This window comes from Empidonax traillii, unplaced genomic scaffold (assembly GCF_003031625.1).
Source record: "Empidonax traillii isolate 1590-97213 ecotype Southwest subspecies unplaced genomic scaffold, ASM303162v1 scaffold247:size2371522, whole genome shotgun sequence".
Taxonomy (NCBI): Eukaryota; Metazoa; Chordata; class Aves; order Passeriformes; family Tyrannidae; genus Empidonax; species Empidonax traillii.
Window position 1 is genome coordinate 2207401 of NW_020955440.1, and position 24907 is coordinate 2232307.

A 24907-nucleotide genomic window follows, 5' to 3' on the forward strand; every position below is an offset into this window, starting at 1 on the left:
AAAGGCTCCAACATGCTCCTGCTGAATTAGTTATGTTTTTGTCCCTAATGCCAACAGGAGGAGCCCACATTTGGCACTTTTGAGTGCAGTGCCCTGAAGCACTGCAGGCAGACACGCCTGGCTGCTCATGTTTACTGGGAGAAACATCCAACACAACTTGTAATGTAAACCTCAGCTACTGAATCCCTCCCATTTTCTAGGACGCTGTCCAAGCTGTATTTAAAGTGAATTTCTTCTTGACCGTTCAACACTGTGTCTCCAGATCCTGCCCAGCTGGTGACGCAATGTTTACAGTGGTTTCCTACTGCATTTTTAACCTCACAAACTTGCAAGCCACACAGCTATTTAAATCAACAAATCCTGCCTGTAAGTATGCTTCAGGGAAAGACTTTTAAAACAGGCACTCTGATATAACCAAGTTGCAAGGCATACAAGGTACTAGTTTTCTAAATGAAGCATGGAGTAATTTGGGACACCAAAGAGAATCCTAGGAGGGGTTTACAGAGGCATTGGTGCTGCAGGTTAACTAATCTAGTGGTTTTCAAACCATGACCCAGAGATGCTTACTGATCCATGAACAACTTCTGAGGCATTCACGTAAGACAGTAAATAAAAACAGGAAGAGAAATTTACTGGAAGCAGTTTAAAATTCACAGGATATAGGCAGCACCATATGCACATACATAGAAACTGGAACTGCAAAAGGGGGAATCTGCAAGTCCAAAATGGCTGAAAAGTTTTTGTCTAATGAATCATTTATTTTCACCACTTCAAAGAGCAAGAATACCCCAAAATATCTTTCCTGTTGAGTAAGCACCATATTCCCACAGTTAAAATCAGATGTTTTGTGAAACCTAAACCTGTCTTCTCACTGGTGTTGATACTAGACAAAAGCCAGAGTGCCAGATCCCTGCCCATGGAAGCAGCCTGAAGTTTTGAATATATAATTTCCACAAGTCTTTTAATATTTGTTAGTCTGTGAAAATAATGATTCTTTACAAAAGTATAAATACCAAGTTGTTAAAGTAGACACTAAATTTAAAAACCTGGGAATGACAAACAGCTCATCATCACCAAACTTGTAGCTGAAGGAAAGCAAGGGGACCAAAAATTTAGACATCTGTGGAAGAGAAAAATGAAAACTGCCAGAGGATGAAAAAGCACAGGTGTCAGCCAGACTGACACACAGAGAAACCCAACTCCTTGGGCCACAGAGCAGGAATAGACCAAACATCATCAGTATAACTTGTCTCCCTGTTCAGCACATCAGAACTCCGCCCTCGGGATGCTTGTTTGAAGGGAGACAGTGGTTAACACTCCAGCCTATTTTATCCTTCGTGCTGCAAGTGGAATTGCCTATGTGAGTGAATTGCTAAACTTGTTCTGGAGTGAGGAGAGCTGTCTAATTAAAACTTGGCTGAGATGAGCCATGCATTTTACATAGGCTACCTAACTACCATCCAAGGTGTTCTGCTTCGTTTGCTGACAGCCGGGCTAAATACAAGCCTGTAGCTTGTATTAGCTACAGGCTTGTATTTAGCCCAGCTCTCCTTTAGCTCGGTCCACAACACCAGTGAGAAGAGCGAGTGACTCACAGCAATAAAATCACCCTTGAAAAACTGCCAAAATAATAATAAAAAAACCCGTTTTTCCATAGATCTTTCACAGGACTTTCCTTCCTCTTCTCCCAACCTGTTCTGTAGACCTTAAACTGAGACCCAAGGTAACTACAAACTGATGCAATTCCTTTTGGTTTTCTCTCTCCCTCTAATACAAACTCATGGACCCGCTCACTGCCACTCAGAGCTATAGCTTTGAGAGCAAAACATACATCTTCCTGCTGAATTCTGCCAAAACCTGAGTTCACTACCCTTCTAAATTTTCTTCTTCTCAAACTAACCTCCTAAATGTGAACACAATACAGCCCATACAGTTTTCTGTTCCTCTGTCTTTCGGTAACTCGAGGCAGAAGCTCTTGGATTTTTGAATGGATGCGATTAAATAAGTTGTTAGCTCTGAGACATGTTTATGGCAGGTTAGTTTCAATCACTGTTGTTGCAGCTGGATTAAAAGCCCCTGAAACTGATAAAGTGTAATCATAACCTATACTGACATTTCTGGAATAGTGAGTTGAGTGTGAGCTTCTGTCCACAGCCAAAAGGTATGCAAAATTACTTAAGAATTTGAAAGCTCTGAGTCAAAGGACTTTGGCTGAGCATTACATGGGAAAGGGAGAGAAGTCCAGGTAAGGAGAGGGATGATAGTTAGTAAGACATAATGAAGTTTCAAAATAACTCTTTGGTGCCTTTTTCAGAGAAGATGAAAGGAAGAGTGTCACTTAATGAAAAAAACATTCATATTACCCATCCAACCCATAGTAATTCTGATGCAGGTCTGGTATTGCTTCCAGCTGACTTTTGTTATTTTCAATTTCTAAGCATTTTTCTTGTGCATGAGCTGACTTCTCTTTCAGTGGAAACTGAAGAATGGAAGTGAAACTGAAATGGAAGACCATCCCAAATGTATTCTAACTCTACAGGAGACATGCAGGTCCCAATCAAAGGCTTGGAACTGAAAACATGAATGAATTTTCTTATGTACTCAGCAAAGTACTCCCTGCATGTTCTTGGTATCAGCTTAATTTCTTCTTCACACTAGGGTAAATTAGAGCTAAATTTTAGTTGTTCAGGTCAAAAGAGACAACTGCTGACAACCTAAATCCTGGTCACATTTGCAGAAACACTTTTGATATCAAGCTGCAAGGCCTTTCCTTTTTTTCCTCACTGCTCACCAGGTTTTTCCAATAACACCTATGCTTGTTTAGCTCCTGCAAAACATCGGCTACATCATGAAAACAGAATTTGTAGGAGCAAAGCAAATTGAATGGAGTGCATTATAAAATTAACACAAGAGTTACTGGGCTGTAATATATATTACAGACAGGTTTGGGGGAACCTTCCATCTTGAGTTCACTAAAAGTCACAGCAAAAGTTCACGTCCATCAGAAAATCCTCAAAATCCAACTGCATAAAACATGCATGGACCATAAAGTGTGTAGGCAGTAGATAATACAGTGGCAATGGATAATAACAGTGGCAATGGAAAGAGGTAAGAAGCTCTTTTTCAGAGTGAGATCACTTCAGAGGTAGGAGAAACCAACCAAAACACTGCTTGAAAGCTCTACTAGTATTTCTGGATCTTAATGCAAGGAGATGGATGTTGTCTGGCCCTTTTTCCTCTGCAGTGCAAAGGAACAACCAGAGAACCAGCAGAGAGAAGTGGTCAAAAAGACAAAAAGGCAGCAAGAGAAATGTGAGCAAAGGGACCATGGCAGTAAGCCAGGTGGGGGAGAGAGCCTGGCATTTGGAATGCTGTGTGGCAACTGGAGGTGAAGAAATTGCCTCTATTCTGACTCTGTTTCCAGGAAAACAAGGCTGTGCACATATCCTTTGTATGGACACATAGGACTCCACACAAGACTGAATAAAGGAAAGAGTTTGTTCTTCTATTAAGTCCTCCCTCAGCAGAAGTCATCCAAAAGAGTCCGGTGGCAGTAAATACCAGTTCTAAAAGGCAATATGACACAAATTTAAAAAAAAAAAAAAAAAAAAAAGCATTCATATAAATACAATGTAAGAACTTTATTTTCTGTGTTGGGTTCTGGGCTCTAGCTCAGGACAAACCACTATTTCTACCTCTACCTGATGCTGCTGTCACTATGGAAAGGGTGATGTGTATTAATGTGCTGGTTCATGAACTGGAGAAGCTGAGTTCTTTACTTTTCCACCAATTTTGCTTCAATGCATTTCACAACTACAACTGCATCACGAAATTTGTACTATTTCAAATGCAAATGAAAACCAGTTGTTTTTCTACCTACTTTGGCTTTTAACTGTTGATAGATTGAGTTAAGATATCTGGATACTGTGCTACTTCAGAAAAAAAAAAAAAGGTAATTTTGTCCAGAGGAGAAGGAATGTTGACTGAAGAGTGGGTGGTTACCTACAAGGAAAAAATGGAAATCTAAGACTTGAGAGGCTTGTATTTCATGAAAAATAAGACACACAAACCACATGGGAAACAAATTCAAAGCCTTGTCAAGTGAAACATATAAGGGAGCTCTTATGTATTAAAATAATGAGACATCTCTCCTAATTCATCTCCTCCATAAGTAAAATAATAGTCAGTGAAATTTTGCAGCAGATATATTTCACATTAATGCTATTTGCTGTTGTTAAAAATGACATATTTTGTACTGTTTCTATTATCATATTTCACACACAGACACAGAGCCTGTTTGGCTGAGTCATCTTGTACTTCATATCCAGTACTATTGGGGGACTGTGTGTTTCCAAAGCCTTAAATCTGGCCAGGAAGTATAGATTCTAAATAGATGTAATTAATAACTACAATGATAATAAAATATACTCATGGCCAAAATACCTGGCCAAAAAGATACTAACCACATCTAAAGAAAAAAAAAATGTTCCTTGCCCCAAAAGAATTCTAATTAGATTTTCCTGGGAAAACTGAGTATCCTCTGGGTTTTGTGGTAGGATTTTTGTTTGTTTTAAAAAATGTACATGGGTTTCCATTCTGTCTGTTTTACTTACCCTTGTGTGACTAAACCAATATTTTGGTTTTTCCATGGTCCAGAAGCATCTTCTTTTGCACCAATCTCAAGGAAACTCAGACCAGTACAGCCACAAGAACAGGGGATGTCAGAAATGGCAGAGGGTGTAGGATGTTGTTCCCATCCATCCCACTGAAGCAAGCTACCAAAGCAGGCTAAAAAAAATCAAGCTGTACTCTCCCTCCCATGCTCTGTTGGCTCTAAGGCAGTAGGAGGCAAAGGGAGAAGCCAAGGTCACTTGTTTGCTGAAGGCATACGTTAGAACAGAAGTGGAGCTCTTCAATTATTTGTGTTGCAGTAGTGCCAGTCATGGACCAGGACCCCATTGAGTCAGCCAGAATACAAATGTGGAGCAAAGCAGTAATCCTTGAGCTTTGGTTAGCCAGTAAATCACCCTCCTTTAAGGGATGGGGATTTGCATATTTATGGTTGGGAAATAACTACGCTTTAATCCACTGGAGCCTCTCCTATTACGAGTGCACAGGGGGTTGTGTAGATGGGAAGAAAAGAATCAGTGTTACAGCCAGTGACCACATGCAGCATTCAGCTCTTTCCTCTGACTGAGGAAACTGCATTTCAATTTAGGAATATTTTTTTAAGCCCTGTGTTTTTTTCCATTTTTCTCAGCCTCAAATAATTTTTGTGACAAGCCATAGCAGCATCCTGTCCTCGTCACAAATGAAAGTTAAGTAAACCATGATCTAATTCTCCCAGCCAGAGGGAGGATCTGTGACAGCAACTTCTTCCACATGCTCATTTTCTATTTCCAAGTCTTCTTTCATAAATAACAGGCTTTCAGAATTGCCCACTCCATACTGCCCAGCACTGATTTACTAATGGTATGTCTAGAACAGAGGATTTACATACAAAACCAGAGTCAGAGCATTTACACAAGAGGATGGCAGGCTTTGCCATAGTAGACACTTAAAAACACAGCTCTGCACACTGAGGTTTATCCTGCCATGGCACTGAAAAACACGTGTGTTGCGCCACTGTATGCAGGGCTACTTAGGCCATGAGTCTTCTTGAAAGCACACTTCAAGGAGCACACACTTACTCAACACTTACACAGCACGGTTCCAGGCTTGGTGCTCGAATAGAAGGCCATGAACAAAATATTCATAGCCTGATACACCTACGTGTGGACTGTTCCGCAAATATTTGATCAGACACTGCTGCCTTGTCATCGTCTATCTATCTCTGCTTGGTAGACAACCAACCTGTGTGCCAGGTTAGGTTCAGTGCTAAGCTGTTGACTTGAATCTGTTCACACGAGCAAGCAGCAAGTGCCAGAGCCTGGAGAAGTACAGTGGGGAGAATACAAAAAGGTTTTAGCAACACATTGTCAGATTGCTCGGGAAATCACAGGGATATACATCTTCCAGCACAATGTGTTATAGTCTGTGTGGCACATCAGAAGCAAAAAGAAAATCAGCCTTGGAGGTCATGGCACTGCAATAACTATTTTTAGATGTCTGGCATCCTGAAGGCGGCCACAGCTTTGCATTGTATATAAGAGGTTCCCTAACAGCAGAGCTGTCCAGCCTTCTGATTTTTAAGAATTCCTTGCGTGCTAAAACTGAAAGTCTTCAGTGAAGGGGTAGGCTCACAAAGAGAAGACTGACATCTATTGTTGTAACTACAGGGCTGTTTTCCACTGTCTGTGTCCCCTGGAGAATCACCTTATGGATCCTTCAGTGTTCACAAATGACAGGGCTGAGTGCCATGATCCCCAGCAGTGCTGGGGGGACAGCAAGGTACCTGCTGACATTTACACGCTACTTCACACATGGATGCTCTGCAGTGGATGAGTTAATCACTAGAATATGGTTCACCACCTGGATTAGTGCCCTAACCCCTGAGCAAATGACTCATGGTCTCTCTTATGGATCCCAAGTAAATCTATATATGGCAAATCTAACTGCTTCGGCTCACTGGTTTGAATTTCCCTGGACAGACATTTAGACGTGCAGGGAGCATGTTATTAATAGCAATAAAAGTTCCTCTAACTTCAGGAACTCTCAGAACTCAAATACTATCAAATGCATGGATCAGCTAAACTTGATCAAACATCTCCAGTAAGAGTTAACAGACTCCTTTGGTGCCTGATGCCTTGTGGATTCCTGGATATCTTTTGCACTACTATTTACAGAGGCAGGCCTCAAACATGTATAGTTTGCTTACATTTACAGAGAGGCCTTATGACAGTTTTATAACTCGTGGAATGGTGAGTTGAGCGTGACCCCTTGTCTCAAACTATGAGTACTCTGTGCTAAGCACTGTATGGGGAACAGGAAGACAGCTCTTGCTCTGGTCCTAACTCCCTGCTTTGCTTTAAATTGACCATTTATCACATTAAATTAGTTCTAGAAATAACCCTGTATTTCCTTCTCCCACTTTACTTCATACCTAAAATACATTTAGGAACCTCTCAAAACTTGAACCTCCTCCTAAGTGTTGCCGGCACATTCTCAAATACTTTGTCTAGACTTGAAATATGTTTAAGCAGCAAAGTCCAAGTGGGGAACAGACAACATATTGAGTTCATGATAAATTCACTGGAGCGAAGGCTAATCTTCAAGACTGATAACATTCTGCCTCTCTTCAACAGCCTGAAGGCAGGAACTGGGTTTAATGACACTTTTTGCACAGGACATGGGATCTCCCAAAAGGCCAGTCTGATATCTTTTCCCAGTGTCTCTGCTCTCAGATGGTATAAGCCCAACCAACAGTGCTTTCAACTTCAAATGCCCACATCAATGCCTACAGACAGCTGGGTTATACAAATTCAGGTCTAATTCAGACATTTAAGCTCATACTGAACCATAATGACCTCTCTCCACTGCCTGAAAAGGAAAAATGAAGATAAGCATTTTCCTATGCTCTTACTACAAAACGAGAAAACACCTGAAAACATGCAAGCCTTCAGCCTTCTATTACTATGAAAATATTCCGGATCCAAGGCTTCCCTCTAGTGGAAAATCCATGAACTTTTCTTTAACAGCTGTGGAAAACCACATGCCAAAAGCACGTACAATGTTGCTGTTGAAACAGTAAGTGGCAAGCGCATTCACCCATGACAGCACAATTATGCTTGAATCTTTTGAGTCACACTTAACACTCGGCCTCTCTCTAGATTCTAGAGCTGAAGAGATGAGAGAAACTGCCCCTTTCGCCTTAATTGCTAATTCTGGACTAAACTTTTGTTATTCATACTTGTATCAGGTCAGGCTTTTCCATTAGGGCCTGGGTTTCGGAGCAAGCTTATTCCCTACGATAACAAGTTTGTCAGCCCTGAGAAGAAAGAGATGGTAGATTGGTGTGAGATGGCAGTAGCAATGCATGACCTTATGCTGGGTCAATGAGTTCCCTTGAAGTTTATGCTGTTAACACAATTATTTGGTTTATGTAGGGATCAGCAATAGGGATTTTATAAAATCCATAAAAACCCCGCACAAAACAACTGGTTTTCAAATATCCACAAAACAAGTCAGGTAAGTAAATAAATCTACTGTAATTAATAGCAATCGAAATTAATGCATCTATAGTTTCACATCCAGACCACGTAAGGTATTTTGAAGGCTGACAAGGAGCAAATGTAGCTTAATTAACCTATACAGAGGGAGACCATAGCAGAACACCTAACACAATCATAGAGGTGCTATATGAGCACAAAGGCTGCAGACTGGGGATGTCAGCAAACCCAAGATTAAGTCAAAATTGTGCCCCTGCCCTGTTGTTCTTTACACGTCCCAGTGGCGTTAGTTACTTAGGAAGCACTGCTACTGTCTTTTTCAGCTCCTTCTAACATGTTTCACAGACCTCGAGGAAGAGCACAGCCAGAGGACCCTGACTGAAATGCTGAGGCATAGAGGTGCTCTAGGTACCTCTACACGTTTTTTTTTTTTTTCTTAACGACTTAGAGGGTTAACATTAAACCAGTCAATGCTGCAACTCAATAGAAAAAAAACCCTAATGCCTGTGATGGGACAAAGTTTGGTGTCCATAAATATGCAAAAATTCCAGACCAAAGGCAAGTGTGTACAAAATAATTTATTACAGCATAACATATGTTGGCAATATTTTACAGTGAATTTTCCATTCAACAATTTTTTAATCTAAACAGATGACACACAAAGGAGAATTTTAATTAGAACAGTTTATTTGTCTTAATAAAATCCCCTCTTCATGAATTGGTATTTGCCTTTGAGGGGCTAGTTAATATTACTGAAATTATTTACACTGCAGTGAAATAAAAACAAACCGAGATTGAATGATTCCATTATAGTTTCCAGAAAACAGATTTTCTGTACAAGCCACAGTATAGTTATGTTTTGATAGCAGTTCTTACAGAATGTAAAGCTGTCATGTGATATGTAGCCGTTTCGTCTAGCAATGCTATGTTTTAAATAGGCATATTAGATTTAAACTTCCATTTTGATGTGTTGTATAATTAATAGTTAATGCACCAAAATATAAAGTAAGAAAAAAGTTCATTATGGTTTGTAGTCAGCCTCTTTGTGCTCCCTTAAGCAGTTTTAAAATGTAAAACATACTTCTCAGATGCTATTTTGCCTTGCAGCACCTACAGCAATAGTATTTAGGCATGAGAAGTACTGGAGTATTGGCCGTGAGTAGACAACTAAGACTTTTAATGGAGGTAATACAGCACAACTACCAGTGAGTTTTTATGATGTAGAAAAGAACCATATTCCCCATACTGTACCTTCTGCATTTGCCCATAACTGGAGCAGCTTTTTCAACCTAAGTGTCAACAGATGGGGAGAAACCAGAAGGAACAGGAGGAAGAGGGAAATGGAACAAAGGACAAACGACAGTATCAAATTCATTACGTTTTCTCAGGGAATTGCTTCAGGATATTAAAACTTTAAGATGTTAAATGACCATAAACTTAAGGAAACAAGAGCTAAGGAACACAAGGTAGATGGAATAGTTTTAAAAAAACCTTAGTTATTAGCTGTTTTGTTTTTTACACAAACTTAATCTTCACATCTGTCAACACTGGTTCCATATAAGACACACACCTGACAAAAACATGCAACCCCCCAATGCTTTCATTGTTGCTGTGCTTCAAAAGAAACCAAACTGACCAAAGATTAAAAAGAAACCCAATCAAAACAACCCAGAAAAAAAACCCCTAAAGAACAGTAAAGACAAAGAGGGCAATTCAAGCAGCACTTCAGTCTTAATCTGCTAAAAACGCTCAAATGATAATTTATTAACAAGATATGATCACATTTATCTGTATATGTAACAACACTTAAGTGAAAGCATTCTTCAACATCCATATTTTTTGTGAGGGAGGGCTGATGAATTATTAAAATACTTAAACCTGTACAAGTATAAACATGAAAAATGCTGATTAAAGATAATGTTTACATAAATATTGGCAGTTTTCATTGGGAGGAAAAAACCCTAATAGCATACTCCATTAAACTATCCAAATATTTTGTTTTATACCTGTTAAAGATATTAAAATACAACCTGGAAAAGTAACCCTGATCTGTATCCAGCCAGCATGTAATGAGAGTCAGAGTTTCGTATACATGTGTGCATGTAGGTATACACACACACGGGCTTGCACACACTACTTCAAATTTCATTAGACAGCAAATCATGGTTAATGGCCGTATGATTCACAGATGCAATGCTGCTGTTGTCCTCATTTGTGGCAGGCATGAAGACAGATGTAAAAGGAAACAGTTTATGACATGCTGCTTGATATTCTTCACATTGAGCATGGCAGCTTCCAAAACTGCCATCAAGCAGTGCCTCAAAAACCTTTGTTAATGTCTAAAGAAACAAAAGTTAACAGTTAATAAATGTGATTTACAGTTTTTCTATTCCTAAAAGCATATACTGTTAAACAATACTAATTTGAGCAAATTGTTTTCTCTGTTAATATTCACATATCTTATAGTTAGAAGAAAAATCTGAAACCTTGCTCTTTCAGATATTTGTATTTATCATGACATTTGAAGCATGTTCCTTATCCTGTATTAAAGCAAACACTACTTAAGATCCCAACTTTGAGGGGCTTTATATACTCTATTTTTTACCTTCACATTTTTGTCTCTCATGTTTTTATCCAATCTGGTAGCAACAGCAATTGCTTTTTCTTGCCTTGATTTGTCCAGGAAATACATCATCTTTGCACCTTATCACAAGAAAAAAACATAATGTTTAGCTTTCCCAAATGCCATACTGCATATACAGACACAAAGAACCTGAAAACTTGTAAATAAATGTGAATTACACTTCTTAAAAGCTTTAATAAACCATATCTTCCTCCCTTATTTGTAACTGAAAACTAATAAACCTAAAGTCATTCTGAAATTTATTAGAAATGTAAGGATTGAGTAACACAGGAGATCTGCTCCTGCAAAAGTGAAATGCCTTACTTGACTGACAGGTCTTCGGTAAAGAAATGTATCACAGAGTACACTGACAATGAAACCCTTTAAATCAAGCAGGCTAAATGAAATTCATCCCACAAATGTAGAAGGAAGTAAAAGATGTTTCCTCAGAGACACTCTGAATTCTTTTCAAAAGTACTCAAGGTAAGTGAACAACACAGTTAGTAAACAATTGTGGAACATGGTCCAGAAAAAATTCAGACCAGTATATGTCCATATGGCAGAAAGCAAGGCCAAGGGAGGCTACTATAGAGCAGATCATCCTGAGTGCAATCACACAGTACCTGCAGGATGGACAAGGGATCAGAGACAGCCAGCAAGGATCTAATTAGGAGGGGCAGGTCCTGTCTGACCAACCTGATCTCCTTTTATGACCAGGTGACCCACCTAGTGGATGAGAGGAAGGCTGTGGATGGGTCTATCTGGACTTCAGCAAAGCCTTTGACACTGTCTCCCATAATATACTACTGGAAAAGCTGGCAGCCCATGGCTTGGACAGGGGCACTCTGTGCTGGGTCAGGAACTGGCTGGAGGGCCGGGCCCAGAGAGTGCTGGTGAACGGGGCTGCATCCAGCTGGCAGTCAGTCACCAGTGGTGTCCCCCAGGGATCAGTGTTGGGACCAGTCCTGTTCAACATCTTTATCGATGATTTAGATGAGGGGATTGAGTCCATCATCAGCAAATTTGCAGATGACACCAAGTTGGGAGGGAGTGTCAACCTGCCGGAAGGCAGGAGGGCTCTGCAGAGGGACCTGGATAGACTGGAGAATTAGGTTGATTCCAATGGGATGAAGTTCAACAAGGCCAAGTGCCGGGTCCTTCACTGACACAGGTGAAGACCTAGAGCTACCAAGGACCTATCTAGTGACTATACTGTTTTCTATAATAATGGACGACCAGAAAATAGGACCTGGAAAGCAACCTGTTAGATGAGGCTCAACAATGACTAGAGTGGAAGAATACATCTGTAAGAATCAGGACAAATTGACTGCTCAGGTATCTGTACTTGGCTTCCCAAATCTGGAGCCTGCTTGCAGGAAAGCGGTGCAAGTATTTCTCTCAAAATGCTGTCCTGAAACGTGGACCTTGGAAGTCTGTGGTAAGTTACCTAACCTTCCTCCAGGAGAGATGAGCAACCCTCTCAAGCTATGTCTTTCCAGTGATTCTGAACAGACCTTGGCTAACTTTTAAAAACCAGGTGAGCTTAGCACTACTTGAGGCACCTGATAAAACTATACTTACAGTTTTTCTTAACTGCTGGAAATTGTTTTGTAAATAATGTGGCCTTAAGGGGCTGCAGATAAAGATTCTGGATTTGTATCACTTAAATCATCTCCTTTTCAAGACCATGAAAAAGTTAAACAAACCTGACAGCTGGTGCTGAATGGAGGTAGCATTGTGTTTGAGAAATTCTTCATTAAAACTCTCCAAGTTTTTATTAACAAAGATTTTCTGCATTTCTTGAGTTAGGACCTTGCTCACAATTTCTGGGAGGTTACTCTGGTCAGATACTAGAAGGCACAAGGTAAGAGGGAAATAAATAAAAAAAAAAAGTCATTTAAACAACTGTAGAAAAGTGTGAAACCACAGACATCACTGCTGAAAATCTCTAGTTTTAAGATCTGTGCACAGAAACAGAGATCTCAGATCAAAATATGTCAACATGAGCATTGCTGATACATTTATAGACAAAATATTCATAAAGGGTGCTCTGTCATGTAAGCTTTCTCTTACAAGTTTGTAACACACTTTGTTTTGGTCAAAATCTCTTTCCTGTTATCTGCCACTTATTTTTTTTTTTTTTAAATTTAAAGACCTTCCAGGATCTTTGGAACACTTACTCCTCCGTGAAATCTAGCCAAAATGAGTTGCTGGGTCCACCTGGTGGATTAAGGGAGGAAGGAGTATAATACAATACATACACAGTACCCTGGGTAGTACAACCTGTGTTATCTTTGGTATTACCATGGGAAAAAACCAGTTTATTTTTATTTTTCTTCATAGTTTGTGTTTCAAGAGTATACATTACAAACAATATGTAATTATGTCCTTTTAGAATGTAACTTCCTATATCTTTATAATTACATACATACTTCCTACATACATACCAGCTTTAGAGAATTTAATCAAGCACTCATGTAGCCATGGGTTATTACTGTTGATAGCAAAAGCTCTTTTGACAGACTGTAACATTAACAGAAACTTTCCTGTGGGAAGGAGAAAAAACCAAAACACTAAGAAACCAAGATTAAGAATACAGAACTTTTTTTCTTTATATCAACTACTGTTTTCTTCAGTAAATCTAGTACAGATATTAGAAACATTAATGTCTGAGCAGAATTAGAAAGGAAAGTTATTTTTCCCATTCAAATGGCTTAATAGGACAGAAGTGCCTGCTGCTTGAACTCCGGCAACACTGTCACTATCCACTGTGCTTTGTTTTCCTCTAGATAATTAAACATCACACTGCAAATATCTTTCTACAGTATTTATTACTATGTACTACAACTTATGTTGCTCAAGGGTAGCTAAATAAAAATCCCATTTCCCCTATTATTACTGGATATGATGCAAACCTCAGCTTTAGTCAGTTAAGTATTTATTCCAGATCATTTTAAGCTACACTCTGGCTGCACTGAAGGATTAAAATGTTGTAGAGCAAAAATAAAAGTAGGCAGTACTTTACCTTTTCTAAAGTATATTTCAAATGCTAATAAATGTGTTTCTATTTCATCTCCAATAAGATTCTTAAGTGGTATAAGGAACTTAATGGCTTCTTCTAATGGATTTTCTACCTGTTTTAATAGAAACACAGTGAAATTTAAAGCTTAAAATAAATGTCAAACCCCACTATTGATAGTTTCTGTTATTCAGACCATTTAAATAATTACAGGCTAAAGGTGAACCAAAGCTAGCTTTCTGAATTAAACTGAACCACAAAATTTTTATTTAAACAGCAAGATTTAAAAGTGTTTACTCGTGATTTCATGTTAACAAGGACAGCATCATTGATAACTCTGGCACTGCTTGTGTCATTTAATGAGTAATTTACATTTTAGGAAAATTAAATACAACCACCTTAGACAACAAGCTTGAAGTTATAAAGAAGATACTTTTGTGTTTAAAGAAACATTAGCTTGTGTCTCCAAATTTTGTAAACTGCAATAATTTGCTACTTTATTCACTGTATGAAAACCAGATTTCTTCAGGCAAAAAACATCTTTTTGTCAGTATCTATTTTAAGGAAATTAACAATATTATTAACATAGAACTTGGATTTTTTGAGGAAAAAAACTACTCTTCTTTAGTGTAAATAGAGGTAGACTACAAAAAAAGTTTTTTTGCATGCAAAAATGATTTTATGAAAACACCTAGATTCTTTTAGGAGAACCTGACAGTAAACCCTATCATAGGCTTTTTTATGATAATCGCGTGAGTTTAACATGAAAGACCATGCTAACCCTTTCCAGTTTTTCAGGAACTAGCTCTTCCCTGGGTCCACTAGTTTCCTCCTCCTCTTCATCTCGTTTTTTCTTTTGATTTTTTTGCTGTCGTTCTCTTTCTGCATGCTTTCTTTCTTCTTCAAGTTTTGCTTTCTTCTGTGCTCTTCTTTGCTTACTAAGCATTTTCTTCAATTCTTTGGCTGAGAGATTTTCTACAAATTAAGGTAACGTAATTTATGTTAACAGTATTTAATTAAAAATCTTGTTTCCCTCGAACAACTCAGACGTATCATTATGCTCCTCCCCATCTCAAAATTGCAAACTTTCACAGTCATTTCCACAAATACCAGCATTTCCCAGAGTATCACCACCACATTAGACCAATGTTACTGTTGGATGACTATTTGCAGCCCAACACACCAACCACTCGATCTTGAATATTTTCTGTTACAGAGCTATTACAAAAGCCTCAACGATTTGAAAAGTCAGCTACGTAAAGCTGTTACATCTGTGTCAAGTTTTAACATAAGACATTGGTAATGGTTTTCAAGGCTAGCACTAAGCTCCAATATTGACTAACTCATCTTACTTCCAGTGCCATCTAGAAACATCCAGACAGAGTTACATTTCCTCTTAAAACATGCTTGTTATTTTTCATTTAAGTGTCTGGACAACATACAGCCATGATAATTGCATTTATTTTCTGCAAATGCCATGAGATAGCTAAATGGAAGTGATCATTTAGCCAGAATAATACTGTGGTTTCCACTCTTTTTACTGTGGTGTTTTACCAAGAATAGGATTTGTGCTAAGAATGTAGGAAGGCACAGAAAAATCAGCTCCTGAGGGAAATTGTTTTCATGGCTATAGCACCCTGACCTCCCTGCTGGGGTCAGCCACCAACTGGAGACAGGGAAGCAAGTGTTCTTTTTACCCCACAGACAAGCCTGCTCAATCCCAATGCACAGCAGGCAAATGAACTAATGTGACTTCTTAGACACTACCCACATTTCTTTCTATGATATATTGCTGTGAAGATCCTCTGTCACACACTAATCTTACATTATATACAGAAACAAAGTTGGAGAGAAAAAAAGTCACAAGTCCAACTTTTCAAAGGTGCTTCTTATATTTACTTCATTATACATAATCAGGCATGGAAAAACTTGCTATTCACCTCTGAATTAAAGGTAAGATTGTATTTGCAGTATCAAGTTGAATTTTTGGTTTAGCTTCATTTTTTCCTGTGTCAAATATTCTTCCCTTTGCAAAGGGAAGCTAAACATTCATTTCACTATTTTAGTCAACAGCCACTGCAGTACTGACAATAGATGCAATTCCACTAAAGGAGAAGCAATATTTATCTTCCAAGTAAAAAAAACATCCAAGTAATTTGTCATCGAATCCTTACATTTCCAAACCAACCCTACTGGCTTCCTAAAAAAGTCTGCTTTCCATTTAATGCTAGTTTTAAATAATTTCTTAAATGCACTAATATTGCTAATACACTTATCCATGTATTCTTTGGCCCTGAAGTTATGTGAAAAATTATAAAAGTTAATGCAGTGTTAACTAGTATTATCATGTAATAAATTAAAAACATTTAATCAGAATTAAATTCTTACAGTTTAGATTTCTTTCCCACAAAATCTATTCATTGTTTCATAATTCATTGGTTTATAACATTTATCTAATGGCTGAACTGAATCTGATTTTTCCTCTTAACATGCCAGTCCTCCCCAAGTATTCCAACTACAGCTAAGTTAATTCATGTACTAGTTTTACAAAGTGAAGAGGGGAGAACAGAGAGAAGAAAGCTGCAGCATGTTATCTACGATCTCTTTTCAGTTATTGTGACAGAAAAGAGGAAAATCTTGCATTCTATTTACTCTATAACACATAAATTACTTAGCTTAATAAGCTTTCACTTGCAATACACATGTGAGCCTCCATTACAATTTAGATACCTGAATTCACTTCCTGTTCTTTGCTTTCATTGGTAAGAGGATTATCATGGAGCTTCAAGTAGATTTCAATCGCTGATCGAGCAGCTTTGAAGTAGAAGGCATGTTTCCTGAGCACATCTTCTAATCTCAAGAGGTCTACATAGGCACGAAGAGTCATCTTTCTCATGCAGTATGTGTGAAAGTCAAATTGATCATCTGTTATCTCAAAAAAATGCTTCAAGGAAAAAAAAAAAAAGAAGACACTCATATACTCATCCCTTGCTTAATATACTTTTTTTATTAGATAGAGGTGTATAAAGTTACAACTCTTATTATTTACAGGCAATATTTAACAGACATAGAAATGTCTGTCCAAAAGAGCCTATCGGGAGGGGAAATCTCTGTTAACAACAACTATAATGTGATTGCTCAGACTTATGTACTCTAAGAGCCAAGTGAAATATGATTGTTCTGATTGAAAATACAATTGTCAGGAGACAGCATAAAGTTAATATATGAATAGTCGTATAGTTTGGAGACATGGTATTTATATTGAAACTGTTTCACTTCAAATAATAGCCTTTCATGTAATGGCTAGAGATGACATCTGTTACAATAAATCATCAAGTACTAAACTTGTTTTTAGAAGTCAATATATTAGAAGATTTACATGCTTCTATAGCATATAAAATCATGCGGATTACATCAACAAATATCTTCATTAGTTTATAAGAAATACTGAGGAAGCAATTGATGGTGTTTGCACCCACTTACCCTTTCTACTTCATGACATTTTTTCAAGGCATCACCATACTTCCCTAGCCTTTGATAAGCTGCAGCACATTCAGTCTGGAACCACATACACTGCATCTCATTAAGGTTTTCCATAGCAGAAGTTCCTTCCTGAAAGAAGTGTCATTATCACTTTTTGCTCCTATAGTTTACCAGTTGCTTCTTTCTACTATGGCTAGTTTCAGGCCATGAGTAGCAATCAATCAATCCTTCAACTGCTTGGAATACAACAGAAAACAGAAAAATGCTCCGTGCCTAATACTTGTGATAATTCTATGCTCCCCAAGATAGAAAGGAATAGATTGAAATTATTAAAAAAAAACAATTATCTGAAGAGTAATGTCTCAACAGATTTATAAGATTACCTCATGTTTGTATACACAGTCTTACTTTCACACATTGAGGGCAGAAACAACACTATTTAAAAAAATTCCTAAAGTTGAGCAACAATTTTAGCTGTTTCTTCCTGTCAGGCAAGTGGTATCCACCAGTCTAAAAACCCACCAATATATTTACTGCTCTATTGTGCAGTATGAGTAATAGTAAGTTTCTTAGAACTTGTTAGTCTAAATAAATGAAATTAGATTTATACTTGATATTTTGACAAGAAAAAAATCCTAGGATTGAGACCTAGTTTCAATGCTCTAGATGAGAATAAGTAAACTGGAAAAACATTCCACATATCATGAACACTACCCACCAAGTTTCCAGAACAGTCTTTATAGCAGAAAGAAGACCAAGTCAAACTCACAACATTTAATTACTTAGGATGAAATTTATCCTATCTTTCCAGATACCTATGGTAAAGTTCAGTGTTTCTAACACTTCTGACAAGCATACATGATGAGTTGTCTTCATATTTAGTTACAAAAGTGATATGGAGATCTGGCCTTTGGGAATCCAAATTTTGTTCAGTGTCAAAAATAGTTATCCCATCTTTTAAGGACAGACCTTGTTTTAACAAAGTTTTTGTTGGTAATACTAGCTTAAATGAATTAAATGTTCAAGTCTAAATTCATTTACATTAATGCTAAATCATCCTGTGCAGTTAGCTCAGATCAAATGTTACTAACAGGAAACAGTAGGTTTTGCAAATAAGGTATCCATCAGATGCATTTGCAGAGATGTACTTAGAAGTATGGCAATAAAAAGTACTTCTGGACAACTACCTTTGATCAACCTTTTTTTATGTATTTACTGGGTCTATACAGCTCGAGTACTGCATCCATCTGTGGGGCCCGCAGCACAAGAGGGACACAGGTGTATTACAGCAGGTTCAGAGAAAGGCCATGAAAAATCAGAAGGCTGGAACACCTGTGCTGTGACAAAAAGCTGAGGGAGTTGGGGTTGTTCACCCTGGAGAAGAGCAGGCTCCAGGGAGACTTTACAGGAGTCTGTCAATATATAAAGAAGATTCATAAGACAGACAGGAAGAGATGTTTCACCAGGGTCAGTAGAGACAGGACAAAGGAAGTTGTGGATGCCCTGTCCCTGGAAGTGTTCAAGACTAGGCTGGATGCAGCTTTGAGCAACCTGATTTAATCAAATATGTCCATACGCATGGCAGAGGAGTTGGACTATTCAACCTTTAAAAGGCCTTTTCCAATACAAACCATTCTATGATACTATATAGTTCTTCACCACTAAGTGTAAGAACGTTATATTAAAAATGGACATCAATAAAATAATTTATCTGGGTCAAGAAGTAAAAAATAAACCAGCAGAGGCAAGAAAAACCTCTCTTAATTAAAGCAATATACTTGCCCTTGTGAATTTAGAGCACATCTCTTCTGCATCCTTCACCATATTTGCTCGCAGCATGTATTTAGCACATTTAGAATTGATAAATCTGTCTGCAGTATCCAAAGACTGTGCTTCATCCATCCATTTGGCAGCTTCTTTTATGTTACCTACATGCTGTTAGGGAGAAATTAAATAGTTAACTTTCAGTATTAATCTACTCTTGACCAACTCCCAAAATCTCTAGTTACTGGTATTTCTGTCAGAAGTAGCAAAAAGCCAGTATTATTGTTCACTCCCCCCACTCCTAGAATTTTTTCAGATTGACAATTTGCTATAAGTTGTGACTGGCTTCACAAAGCCCAAACAAAAGGGTTTTCATTCTCTTCCTGACAGAACAGTGCTGAAAAACAAGCCCACATGAAAACTGATGCCCCAAACCACTGCTAACTGAAACACAATCCACACATTCACACCAGTTTGATGGGTTGATTTTTTTTTTATAAACCAAGTACTCCACATGTCCACATTCACTTTTTACCTTGTAAATTTTTGCTTTTAAATAGAATAGTTCTATTAATGTTGGAGTGCTTGCAATTGCAGCATTGATGTAATCCAAGGCCAAAGAACACTGGCCAAGTTTGTCAAAGTGCTGTGCCAGGAAATACCGAACCCAAAGCAGTGTTGTTGGGGGCTCTTTCTCTCCATTTTCTGCAACAAAACCGAAAAGGTTACAATAACTGGTAAGGCTGAAGACTGCATTTGAAAACAAACACAAAAAACATAGCTTGGCAAATTCAGCAAATATTTCCTGTAATGAGTTCATTTACTAGAATGTATTATAACTACTTTTTTTTTTTTTTTTTTTTTCAAAAAGTATCAGCACCTGAAGAGTTCTTCATAATTCCCATGAACAGTATTAGTAATTACAGGGTAATTAATATAAGAACATAGAAACTTACCACATGTACTAAAAAGGTCACAAGTTTTCAAAGAGGTTTCATAACCAGTAACAAGCTCCTGGATTGTAGATACCTACATATAAAAAAATATGTGCTTAAGTTATGCTTTACTATCATTTTAAAAGAAACTAACATATTGAAAAGAATATTTGAGCAAATTAGAGAAACTACATAAAAAATAGCTACTTAATTTGATTTAAAAATGGATGCATCTCTCCTTGGTTTATTTCACCTTTCACAAGCTATCTTTGATCACTCCTTTTAGTGGTGATGAGGCAGGAAAATAGGTTAATCTTGAGCAGTTTATGGCAGAAAATAACCAAGTACATTTGTTTAGTACCTCTTTAACAAAAATTCCAAAGTACAACTTAATTTATGCTATTCATTTTGAAGCATTGAAACTGAGTCAGTTAAAGAAAGTTGATTTGAAAAAGACTGCATGAACTTCCCACAGCAACAAAATACAGCAGAGACTTCTATGGTTTTCTGGCAGGTTGATGTGTACTATTAATGATTTTTGTTTTGTTTGAAAGGTATTGTTGCCTAGAACATGGACTGTATCTTTTGACATAAAAATCTATATAATGACTGATTTAAGGCTAATACTTTCTGAAATCAGACCTTGCCAACAATATGGTTTCTAAAAATTTACCCATTTATTTTTTAGCTCGCACTATACAAGTCTGACATTTACAGTAAATACAAGTGATAGTATCTGTGTATTTCATGACAATTAACTATTCCAATACCAGGTCCTTTGCTCAAAATGCCACTAGTATTTTTAAACATTTTATGAAATGCTCAACCTGTTTTGTAGCTACCTTCTAAACATGCCTGCCATATCCCACAAGTAACCAACCAGCCTCATAAGAACACTACTAAAGGAAGAAATATGATCTACGTATATATACTCAAAATACATAAGGGACTTAAAAAATTAGATGTGACTGTAAGCATTGCAGGATAATGGTTACATTCACCAATTATGTGAAACCTCTAGATGGTAAAAAACTACAACTTGCATGGTTAAAAGTAAGATAATCCTATACATAAAAAATTGGTTGCAAGAGTAAAATAAAATTGTGGAGAAACAGCAAAGTTTTAAAAAAGTTCCTATTGACAATGCATGCATCCACTTCAAGATACATTTTGGGACAGAAGGGTAAGGTAATAAACCTTTTTCTAGAAGATCGAAGTATACAATTTGAAGGATACTACTTTATTTACCTAATTCAGCACAATTGGCATGAAATGCCAAACATACTGTGTCAAAGAGAGCAGAGAAGGCAACGTATCCAAGTCACATACAGTCAGTATAAGTGTCTCAAAAGTATAATAAAATGTATAAGCACACACTCTAGAAAGCTCTGAGCAAATCTCAGAAGTGGGTTTTGGTAGCAAAATCTCAAAGCATAAAACGTTACAAGACTTCAAATAACTACAAAGTGATAAAAGACCGTGAAGAAGTCACAAGTAAATGCATTTATTTGCCTTTGTCCATTAAGCTGTCCTCCGGCCTGCCTCAGACACCTGTTTGCTGAAAGAAATCGTCAATAACCTCAGAAAGTATTTCAAGATCATCTTCTCTAAAATTAGGTTAAATGCAGAAGCATCTGCTTCAGGTAGAAAGTGTGTATTTGCAACAGCTGCTTTTCACTGCAACTTGCAAGTACCTCCAAAGTGATTCTCATCTGGCTGCTAGTAACTTCAAACTCCTCTGAGACCAGCTAGCTTTGCTAGACTGCGAGTAAACTGTGTGCAAAGGGAGAAAGACTCCTTCCTTTCTTTAAAAGCACACCCCACCACCAAACTCCATATAAAAATGTTTCCATTACTGCACACTCAGGAGTATGGCTTCACTACTGGACAAAGACCACGCTACCACCAAAACCGACGGCGCCACCACTTCTGAGCCACATGTGCCTGGTCCCTGTTCTGGGTGAATGTGAGCGGCTGTATCCAGGGTTACGAGTGATTTCCTCTCTGTTCCACCTCAGTGTACCCAGGCCAAATTATTCATTACCTCATCAGGGGGAACGGGCAGTGGACAGACCGGGGGCATCCTAGTACGAGGGTCTTCAATCAGCTTACATGTTGATTCACTGTTACAGCGAAATCAAATACTCTGAGTATTGAGGAGATGGAGAATACCAAACTGCATTTTGTTTTGGAATTTGTCAAGTTCTTCCAAATTCAGAACTCTGCAGTGACTTTGGTTTTTACAGTTCAAGAAAACACACTCTAACTGCCATTCTGAAAGTTACTATGAACAATAAATTTTGAAACAAGTATTCAGTGAAAGCAACAGCTTTAAAAAAAGTAATTCAAATGAGTTAGTTGGGTTATTGCAGACATCTGTGATGAAAACAACACTATCTTTGTTTCTCATGATTATTCAGTCTTTTTCCCTTCCTTTTTATGCTTATGCTATAGCCTCTTGCTAGTAATTTAGGAAAACAATTCCAGGTTCATGTGCTGCTTCAGGGAGCTAAGTATCTGGAAATCTGAACCCTAATTTCTGTGTCCATATTAACTGCAAATTTAGCAGCAAAATCTGTCTTTTGAATTTGCTACTATCGAACGTCCGGATTCTCAAGTCACCACTGCCAAAGGCAATAATATTTTATTATTTCTAAAAGCTACAGCATTCTTCATGATCTCTAAGGATTAGGCTGAGGTATCTGGAAATACCATGACACTGACAAGGTGATTTCAAACAGAATTATTTGAGGAAAACAGTTCAAATTATTTTCTTAAGTTATTACAAAAGCGTAACTGAAGTAATGAACAAATCTCACGTTTCTTATGACAAGACTGGAGCCAATTCCAAAACTGGGGCCACCAGTTTCAGAAGACTCTTAAATAATCAAAATTCAAATCCCAACCTTTTCATAGTTCACTACCTACACATCTTTCATTTCATTACAGAAGAATAATGAGCTAAACTGCAGGAATCCAAGGAGAGAAAAATGGGCTTTAACTTTCCCCATTTGCAGACAAGTGAAGTGCTCATTTTTCCACCTATACCCTATGTAAAGAGTAAAACCGCACATGCTCACAAATCAGTACAGATTCCTGCCAAGAGTAATAATCCTGAAACTTAAGAAAGCATCTTTCACACTTTGTACTACTTGAAGCAAAGACTCCACAGAGGTCATAATGCTTTTTTTCCCATTTCTGTGCAGTTTGTTTCCACCAGAAAGGACAGTTTTGTAAATTAACTTTAAAATACTTAAATACTTTAAAATACTTGAAATACTTAAATGGGTACTTGAGAAATACAAACCAAGACTGGAATAAATATAATGAAAACACACCTTCATTTCTTTTTAAACTATAAGTAACAGGAATGCAATTCACTTAACACCAATTCTGAATTCCTTTTTCAGTGAAAAACTAATTTTTATTTATCTGATTATACTGAGAAACATTTTGTGTCCTCCTTTGTAATAGAACACCTAACAAAGTTATTGTTTTCTAGGCAAATGGCTGATGACTAGGATTCTTTTTTCACCACTTGTAGCTATCACAGTGGCACCTATCGGCCAGTCATTCAATGGAAATCTGTGCTACACTCTATGCCATACATGAAGTGACTCCTGCCACAGAAATTTTTCTTTAGACAGAAAAAACCAGGCCTATTAGAGATAAGAATCATAATATAGGGCTCCAAAATGGAATGTCAGGGCTATAGCCTGAACCTTAACTGAATTTTTTTTTTTGCTATACTCCATGAAGGAGTAAGTTGAATTAAATGACAAAGGAATAAAAGTAGGGAGAAAAGCAACACAAAGGTTTTTAAGAAACATACATAACAAAGGTGAGGTGAAATACATAATGGAAAATAAATAGCCCACTAGCACAAAGCAGGGATGCAAATTTTTCAAATAAAAGGTTTATATTCTCTGGTTCTTTTATGGAAGCTAAATTACTACACTGATTCTATATCATACTATTGCATCAGTTGGGCAAAATATTTTATAGTAGACTTCTGTTTAAATGACAACCTTCCAAACACTAATACTGTATTTCCTTCTTCAGTGAAACGACTGGAAGAAAGTGAACTGAACTATTGTAGCGTACTATAAAGTCATTAGACTTTAGCTGTGCCAATAACTTGTTTAAAGAATTCAGTAGAACTTATCAGTTACAGACACTACATGTAAGTGTTGTTTTTCAGTTGCTGCTATTTTAATTCAGGAAGATGTTACCAGCACTTCTAGCACAAACACAGGTTAAACGCTACTGCATGTAGGGAGTTTGAGAAGCAATCTATAATTTTACCATTTGGCACAGGTTTGAGTCCCCACCTTTTGATTTCCTGAGGACACACTTAATATTATCTGCTCTGTTCTCAAAGGCAAGTGACCAAATGCTGCCCAAACAAGAAAACCTGTTACTGATCTGCACACACAGATGCAACGGTGATCTTACGCTAACAAAAATTAATTATGCATTAGTGCAGGCGAATCATCAGGAAAATCCCAGAAATACTTTAAGATCATGTGTTCTAGTATGTGCTTTTATAAAAAAAGATGTCACTGTTACAAAATTCCTACATAATTACACTACTGAAACAGACAAAGGGTAAATATTGTGCCTTGAACAACACCAGCAATAGAAAGGACACAAAACAGTGAGTGTCACCTAAAACACTGAAATGGCCCATCATGCACCAAATGGATCACCTCCGGGTATTGCCGCAGTAGGAGATTGATGCTTTAGAAAACCACTTTGATTGTTTCCTCCTTAGAGAATTCCTAATAATCATACATGCCAGAAGCTAAGTATTTGCATGTTGGAGGGTTTTTTGTTGTTTGTTTGTTTTTAAAAGAACTGAAGCTTTTTAAAAACTAGCTATTCACAGTTCAGTACTGCATTTAGAATACTTTTAACTGTTTAATTACTTTAATTAAAGTAACTTTCTTCTCTTTCAAGCAGCTGCACAGTTCAC

General features: G+C 37.5%; 1 protein-coding gene across 4 annotated transcripts in view; it reads right to left on the reverse strand.

Annotated features, from left to right (window-relative positions):
• Window positions 1-8671: 8671 nt before the first annotated feature.
• Window positions 8672-24907, reverse strand: part of NAA16 (N(alpha)-acetyltransferase 16, NatA auxiliary subunit) — a 69739-nt gene continuing 53503 nt past the window's right edge. For 3 of the 4 annotated variants that reach the window (XM_027888850.1, XM_027888851.1, XM_027888849.1), the window contains 11 exons: window positions 19954-20026; window positions 19533-19702; window positions 19016-19168; window positions 17234-17362; window positions 16481-16694; window positions 14532-14725; window positions 13757-13865; window positions 13179-13277; window positions 12438-12581; window positions 10714-10811; window positions 8672-10447 (listed from right to left, as the gene is read on the reverse strand). In XM_027888850.1, the coding sequence (XP_027744651.1) occupies window positions 10247-10447; window positions 10714-10811; window positions 12438-12581; window positions 13179-13277; window positions 13757-13865; window positions 14532-14725; window positions 16481-16694; window positions 17234-17362; window positions 19016-19168; window positions 19533-19702; window positions 19954-20026 (1584 nt within the window). In that variant the 3' untranslated portion in view covers window positions 8672-10246. Of the gene's footprint in view, window positions 10448-10713; window positions 10812-12437; window positions 12582-13178; window positions 13278-13756; window positions 13866-14531; window positions 14726-16480; window positions 16695-17233; window positions 17363-19015; window positions 19169-19532; window positions 19703-19953; window positions 20027-24907 lie in introns of those variants that run through there. The other variant, XR_003571757.1, reaches the window with a different exon arrangement.